At 69.6% G+C, this 7,633-nt stretch overlaps 1 protein-coding gene across 1 annotated transcript; it reads left to right on the top strand.

Annotated features, from left to right (window-relative positions):
* The first annotated feature begins 2,099 nt into the window (after positions 1–2,099).
* On the top strand, positions 2,100–6,504 carry LOC144276535 (hypermethylated in cancer 1 protein-like). Its single transcript, XM_077836673.1, has 2 exons — positions 2,100–2,151; positions 4,589–6,504. The coding sequence occupies exons 1-2, from the start codon at positions 2,100–2,102 to the stop codon at positions 6,502–6,504; spliced, it is 1,968 nt and encodes a 655-aa protein (XP_077692799.1).
* The last annotated feature ends 1,129 nt before the right edge of the window (positions 6,505–7,633 follow it).

A 7,633-nucleotide genomic window follows, 5' to 3' on the forward strand; every position in this document is an offset into this window, starting at 1 on the left:
GGCCAGAGCCTGACACGGGCTGCCCTTAGCCTTGCAGCCATCAGGGACAACGCTGCAGAAGCTGCGACCAAAACGCAGGGGGAGGGGGCGTATCCAGTGCGTGGATCCAGGTCTCCCTGCCCCCTCCCGGTTTGTATATTCTTCTGATTTGTACACGGGCATTTTGTCCCGTCCTTTTCTATACTCAAAACCAAATGAGCAATAAAGTGACATTAAACCTGAGGTCCCGGCTCCTTCTTTTGGTCTGGATGGGCCCAGCCTCTGCCCTGGCAAACTCCGCTCCTTAGGGTCAGCCATGGGAGTGGGCAGTCAGGTACTAGCCCAGCTTGGGGAGGGCAGAGGATGATGAGGGATGTGGCTCCAAAGCCCAGCTCTGGGGCTAGTGGCTTCTTTAAGGTGTGCGGCCTGGGGGAGAGGCTGTAATGCAGTTTTCCCCCTGACTCCAGGCACATCCTGGGGCACCAGCGAGGGTCCCTTGGGGCAGAGGTGCTGCTGGAAAGGGCAGCCCTCGGAGGCGAAGCCAGGGCTGTGGTGGGTGTTTCTGCTGCAGTCCAGCACTGGGTCTGGGGGAGACAGGCTCCCCCCGCAGGGAGAACAGCTCAGGGGGGGGATGATAGGCTCCCCCCCGGGGAAAACCAGTACTGGCAGGGGTGACAGACTCCCCCAGCAGGGAGAACAAGGTCGGTGAGGGGGGATAATGGACAATTCACCACTGTGGAGCCGCTGTGGTGCAAGCGGAAATTCTGGACTGGCCGCAGGGCGCCGGGACAGATGCTCTGCCCAGGGCTGTGCAGGGGGGCAGGCTGGCTGGGCACCATGGGCCCTTGCTGACCTCTTTGAAGTCAATGGCAAAACTCCTTCTGGGTCTCTAGGGAGCCTTCTGCCCTGGTTGGGAAAGGGGGGCCAGGTTCCATTCCGCCCCCAAACTCGGCAGCCTTTCCCGGGGCTGGAGCTGCTGCCGGGCCCAGCTCGGGCTGCAGGCCCATGAGTCCCAATTCCCACCTCCGCTGGGAACAGAACAGACAGAGGCAGCCCAGAGGAGCATTTGGTAGGAAAAACTTATTAAGAAAACATCTTAACAAAGCAACACAACTCATGGCCATCACCCCTGAGGCCTGGCCAGGCCCCGTGGGCACCAGGTGAAGCAAAGGACAAGAGAGTCACAGGGGAGCCAAAGGGCAGGGATGGAGCAAAGCGAGCACCCGGCCAAAGGGAGCAGCCAGCAGCCCTGGGGGAAGCGGGACCCCCAGATCTCAGACCAAAGGGGGAGCCCCGCCTCCGTCCCCCCACGGGACTCGCTCCCCCGCGCCCTTCCGGCCCATCCCCTGGGGGGTAGCGCAGAGTTTCTCCGCAGCTGGAAGTGCCCCGCGGCGGCAGCAGGAGAAATCAGGGGGAACCCGCCGCTCCGGGCCGATAGACTCACCCAGGCGTCCGGGCTCCAGGGCTCGCTGGCGCGCTCTCCCTCTGCGGCAGTCGGAGCTGGAGGGGAAGGGGCCGCCGGGGAGCCGTGCGCGGACCCCGAGCTGATACTTTCAGCTTCCCAACGGGCCCCTCCCAGCCCAGCGCCCCGGGGCCACCCCCACCCGCCGGCGGACGAAGCGGTTAAATTCCCCGCGCCGGGCAGACGCGTAGGAAGCCGGATCCGGGCAGGCCGGTCCCGGAGACAAGCGGGGCTTTTCCTTCCCGCCGCAGGCAGGGGTCCCCGGGCCAGCTCCGTGGGGAGCCGTCCAGGGCCCCGCTCCTCCCCCTGCTGCCCGGGCCCGCTCGCCCAGCCCGGCCCGGCCCGGCCCCGCCCGGGGAGCCGAGGGGAGGAGGCAGTCAGCTGCTGTCCCTTTAACAGGCGCTGGCGCGGAGCGGAGTTCAGGCCGGGGTCAGGGGGAGTTCGCAGCCCGGGCTTTACCTTTGCGCCGAGCCGTGCGCCGGCGGCACATGCTGCGCCCCGGAGCGGCCGCCGGGCCTGGCACGCAGGGCGCAGCGACCGCCGGGGGAGGCAGCGCCTTGGCAGCAGAGTCCGTAGAGCTGGCATGGGCCGGAGGCGCCGGCTGGCGGCGGGGAGCGCACGGCGGGGACCCAGGGGCTGAGGCTGCTGCTGCGGGGATATGAGAGTCCGCAGAGACCTCGGCTGGCTGGCGGAAGCGACGGAGCCCCCAGGTACGGCGGGACAGGACGGGGCGGGAGGGCGCCTGTGCCAGGGGCTTCTGCCCGCGCCCCTGGGAGCAGGGCGGGCTCCCAACGCCGGGCGGCCGCACACCTGGCCGGGGCGCCCCCCAGCCATCCTGTAATACAGCACAGAACCGGGGAAGGGGCTGCGCGGGGGCACGGCTGGGTCCCTCCCGGGCGCGAACGCAGAAAGCCGGGCAGGCGGCGCCCTGGGGGGTTGAGCCGCAGCCCGAGGCAGCGGGCGCTTTGCAGGACGGCGAGCGCAGCCTTGGGGCCGGGGCCGCTCGCGGGGCGCCAGGCTCAGAGACCAGAGGAGGAAGGGGTCGGTCTCTGCTGGAGGGGGGGTGGCAGAACGGCCGGAGCTGCTGGAACTCCGGTGCGGGGGGCGCTCCCAGCCCCACGGCTTGAAGTGGCTCCATCATACCTAGGGTTAGCGTTTGGTTCCCTGGCTCTCAGCACCCGCGCTAGACACGCTGTTCCAGCGCCCTGCAGGGGCCGCAGCCGGATCCCGGGATGGGAGATGAGGGCCAGGACCCGGGGAGCCAGCGCTAGGCCCCCTGCGTGTCTCTGCCCCCAGAGCCGGCAGGGGCTCCCAGGGGTCCTCGCCCCAGGTGGGCGCCAGGGCCTGCCCTCGGTGCTCGCGGCTCCCAGACAATCCCATGGACGGGAGTCCCGCTGGCGACTCCAGCTCGGCTGGGTCTTCCCCAGGCGGGGCTGCAGGAAGGGACCGATCCCCGCGGGCAGAGTGCGGGTCCCGCCGGGGCTGAGTCGGGCCGGGGCTCCCTGCGGGCGGGGACTCGCCCCGAGGCAGGTCTCTCTCGTCCAGCCCCTTTTCCTCGCCCCCAGGCCCCGCTCCCGCCCCAGAGACAGAGGTGCTGGAACTAGGTCTGCTGGGGGAGCGGTTTCCATCCTGCTCAGGGTATAATGGCTCTCAGCGCCCCGTTCAACGTTGTTCCAGCGCCTCTGCCCAAAGATGCTGTAAAATGGCGAAGTTTGGCTGTCCCGGCGGGTCCCGGCTCCAGCCCGGCCCTTCCCCGCCCTCGGGCTCGCACTGCCCGAGTCCAGTTGGCCCTGGCGCACCCACAGCTCCGCCGCCTCGCTCTCCCCGCCACAGCAGCTGCGCCAGCCGGGGCCCAGCTCGCTGTGGCCCGGGCCCGGCCCAGCCCGGGTGTAGGGCTCCGGCCATCCCGCTCCCAGGCCAGCAGCGCCTTCCTCTGGCTCTCCGGGGTGCCCCCCGCGCAGCGCGGCCTGTCCCGGCCTGGGCCCGGGGAAAGGGGCCTCGCTCCGCTGCGGGCCGCCTCTTCTCCCCAGCAAGCCAGCCCGAGCTGGGGCGCTTCGGGGAAGCCCGACCCCGCTCCTTCGCTGGGTTTTGGGCCTCCTGGTGCCAAAATCGGCGCTGGCGGCTCGAATTGGGGCGCACCAGGGAGGCGGGAGAAAGCGGGGCAGGAAGGCGAGGGGCTCCTGACCCCCCCCAGCACCCCTGGCCCACGGGGCTGGCCCTGGAGGCCGGGCCCCGCTCGTCGGGTTTGGGGTCAGAACTGGAGCGATGTTCCCCCCGGGCTGCGGGCGGGCGGGCGGGCGCTGGGAAGGGGCCGCTCCAGGTCAGCGGGTGCGTGTAAGGCAGGAAGGGGGCAGAGGGGGCCCGGCCGGGGAGCGGCAGGTGGCCTGGCCCCTCCGCCCCCCGCTCAGGTGGGGCTGGGGCTCGCAGGCGGCGCTGGCAGCGGCGGGAGTGATGTCACCTTCCCCCAGCGCCTGCAGGGGCTTCCCCCCTCCCCCGCCCGGCCGCGCAGAGAAGCCCCGATATAAGGGGTGGCACAAGGCAGCGCAGCAGCCAGTGCGCAGAGGAGGCGGCGCAGCCCCGGCTCCCCGGCAGGACTCGCCCTCTCCTCCCCAGGTAGCGGCTGGGCCCTGGCCGCTCAGCAGCCCGGGGCTGGGGCTTCCCCTTCCCGCTGCGGCCGGGGGCGCGGCGCCCTCGTCCCGTCGAAGTGGCGCAGCTCCGGGCGCGCAACTGCCCCCGCCGCAGCCCAAAGCCGAGACCCCCCAGCGCAGCAGCCGGCGGGAGCCCGCCAAGGGCGCGTCGGGGCCGGGCGCTAGCAGGGGCGGCCGGCGGGGGGCCTGGCGCTGGGAGCCGGCCCCTCGCTGGGCCCTGGGGGCACGGGGCGCGTGGGGCCCGCGCTCCCCGCTGCCCAGCTCGGGGCTCCCCCGGGGGGCTGCGAAGCGGGCGCTGCGCGCCGGGGTGGGGGCGGCAGGTCGGACGGCGGCGCCCCGCTCCCTCCCCGGCAGCGCCCGCCGCAGCATTCCTCAGCCCTTGCGCAGCGGGCAGCGGGGCGGGGATGTTTTGCCTCCATTAGGCCGCGGCTGCGCTGCGCTGCGCTGCGCTGGGCCGGGCCGGGCCGGCCGCCAGCCCCTCACCGTGTGTCTCTTGCAGGTGGCGGGGGCAGCCCCGCGCTCGAGGCCATGGAGGTGCCGAGCCACTCGAGGCAGCTGCTCCTGCAGCTCAACACGCAGCGGGCCAAGGGCTTCCTGTGCGACGTGATCATCGTGGTGCAGAACGCGCTGTTCCGCGCGCACAAGAACATCCTGGCGGCCAGCAGCGTCTACCTGAAGTCGCTGGTGGTGCACGACAACCTGCTCAACCTGGACCACGAGATGGTGAGCCCCGGCGTCTTCCGCCTGGTGCTGGACTTCATCTACACCGGCCGGCTGGGCGAGTGCGAGCCGGGCGAGCCGGGCCTGGGGGCCGTGCTGGCGGCCGCTAGCTACCTGCAGGTGCCGGCCCTGGTGGCTCTGTGCAAGAAGAAGCTGAAGCGGTCTGGCAAGTACTGTCACCTGCGAGGCAGCTACAGCCCCTACAGCAAGGTGGCCAGGGGCCTGCGGGCCGCCCCTGTCATCCAGGCCTGCTACGCGGGTGCCCCCCGGCCTGTGGACGTGCAGCCTGGCGAGCCCCTCAACCCGCTCAGCACCCAGTGTGGGGAGCTCTATGCCTCCACCGCCCAGGGCCCCACCCTGCACCAGCCGGGCCTGTGCCCACCCGAGAGGCACTGCTCTCCGCCCTGCGGCCTGGACCTCTCCAAAAAGAGCCCCAGCAGCCCTTCCTCCCAGCTGCTGCCCACAGACAGACTCCACCCCGGGGACAGCAGGGAGCCCTTGCTGGCCCCCGGGCACGACAGCCCGCCGGGCAGCGCTTCTCTGCTGGCCAGCCACGGCTCCGCCTACAAAGACCCCCCCCAGGTGGGCGAAGGCGTGATCCACCCCGCAGAGCGCTTCCGTGGCAGCCCGCCCTGTGTCGAGCCCCCTGCCCGGGCCGAGGGCCACGACTTCCTGTACCGCTGGATGAAGCACGAGCGAATGGGCAGCTACCTGGAGGAGTGCGAGGCGGAGAAGGAGCCTGAGCGGGAGGAGAAGGCCGAGTCGCCCCTGCAGTCCCGCTACCCCAGCATCGAGAGCAACGAGCTGGAGAACGACAACAGCACCAGCGAGGACACGGGCAGCAGCGAGGGCCCATCTCCCGGGGGCACCCTGGGCCCCTACTGCAACCACCTGGCCTACGAGCCCGAGAGCCTGGGGGACAACCTGTACGTGTGCATCCCCTGCGGCAAGGGCTTCCCCAGCTCGGAGCAGCTCAACGCCCACGTGGAGGCCCACACCGAGGAGGAGCTGTACCACAAGGCAGCCGCGGAGCAGGCCGGCCCCTTCCTGGACAAGGGCGGCCAGAGCCTGGGCGACATCATCCGGCCCTACCGCTGCTCCTCCTGCGACAAGGCCTACAAGGACCCGGCCACGCTGCGGCAGCACGAGAAGACGCACTGGCTCACGCGGCCCTACCCCTGCACCATCTGCGGCAAGAAGTTCACGCAGCGCGGCACCATGACCCGGCACATGCGCAGCCACCTGGGCCTCAAGCCCTTCGCCTGCGACGCCTGCGGCATGCGCTTCACCCGGCAGTACCGGCTCACCGAGCACGCGCGCATCCACTCGGGCGAGAAGCCCTACGAGTGCCAGGTCTGCGGCGGCAAGTTCGCCCAGCAGCGCAACCTCATCAGCCACATGAAGATGCACGCGGCCGGGCCCGACGGCAAGTCCAAGCTGGACTTCCCTGAGAGCGTCTTCGCCATGGCCCGGCTCACGGCCGACCAGCTGGGCCTCAAGCAGGAGAAGGCGGCGGAGCTGCTCTCGCACACCTCGCACTTCCTCAGCGACCCCAAGGGCCTGGAGAGCCTGTACCCACTGGCCCGATTCACAGCCGAGCACCTGGGGCTGAGCCAGGAGAAGGCGGCCGAGATGCTGGGTCCAGGCCCCCTGCTGCACAGCGACCGGACCATAGAGCGCTATTCGCCCACCTAATGGGGCGGCCCAAGACCCACGGCAGCTAGAGCCAAAGAGGCCATGTGGCCACAGAGTCTCCCAGAGCCCGTGGTTCCCTCCCCAGATGGACTCTCAGTAGCGTTTGGGGAGTGGGAACTTTTCCCTGAAAATGTGCAGTGATGGAGATCTTCTGCCTCGCCCCGCCTCATGGGGACAGACCAGACCCACCAAAGAGCGGGGGGAGGCAAAGCCTCACGCAGAGGGTCCCCCAGAGTGGCACTGGGGGGAACATGCTGCAGGGTTGGGGCTGTGTTTACAGCTGGGCAATGGCTTGGTGCAAAGAGTGGGGTGGGATAGTGATCAACCCTACTTACTGGCCCACAACATCCATCCCTTCCTGCGTCCTGTGGTAGCCGCTCCCTGGAGGGCTGCCAGGAGCAGTGCCCAGATACGACGCAGCCGGTACCGTGCCCCTGCCTTACCTGGACAGCCACCAAGTGCCCAGCAGCGCCTGGTGCCTCCCTGCACAAGGACTTTTCCATTAAGGAAAATGTGAACCTGCCTCCTACCTCAGGAGCCAGTCGCTTCGCCCGCTGGGACGGGGCCATGGCTGTCCCCCCACACCCTCCTTGTTGCAGACGGGCCCAGTACGAGCACAATAACCCAGCTCTGTGCCCACTGCATAAATCTTCCTGGCCTGCGCCTGCCCCCAGTCCTAGGGTGCCTCTGCTCAGGTCCTCTTGGAGCCCAGCTTCCCAGTGGGGCCAGGCCCGGAGGAGTCAGGGGCTCTGTGAGGGACACAGACATTTGCTGCAGCTCCGCTTTGTGCCTCAGTGAACAGTGGCTTCCGCAGCTGCCTTCAGCTGGGACCCCCCAGCTTTGCTCACCAGCCTGAACTCTGGCTCGAGATGCAAAGGCACACGGGCCCCTCAATCATCCAGGGCTGGCCCACTGGGCAGGGTCAGTGCCTGCTGCAGGGAAGGGAGCCTGTCTGGGGGCGGGGTTCAGGAAAGGATCTTACCCAGAGTGGCCTTGTCCCAGCAGCTGGGCGCTGCCCTCCTTGTGGAGCAGTGGCATTTCAGCGGGAGCTGCCCATGAGTGCAGCTTTGTCCAGGGGCCAGATCCCTGCTGGGTGGAATGGGAGCAGCCGAAGGGTTTGATCTTCCAA

The sequence above is a fragment of the Eretmochelys imbricata genome, chromosome 17 (assembly GCF_965152235.1).
Source record: "Eretmochelys imbricata isolate rEreImb1 chromosome 17, rEreImb1.hap1, whole genome shotgun sequence".
Lineage (NCBI taxonomy): Eukaryota > Metazoa > Chordata > Testudines > Cheloniidae > Eretmochelys > Eretmochelys imbricata.

Coding starts and splice junctions, on each gene's coding strand:
- LOC144276535 (XM_077836673.1), top strand. CDS start 2,100: ATGAGAGTCCGCAGAGACCTCGGCTGGCTGGCGGAAGCGACGGAGCCC. Junction 2,152..4,588: donor GGAAGCGACGGAGCCCCCAG/GTACGGCGGGAC, acceptor TGTCTCTTGCAG/GTGGCGGGGGCAGCCCCGCG.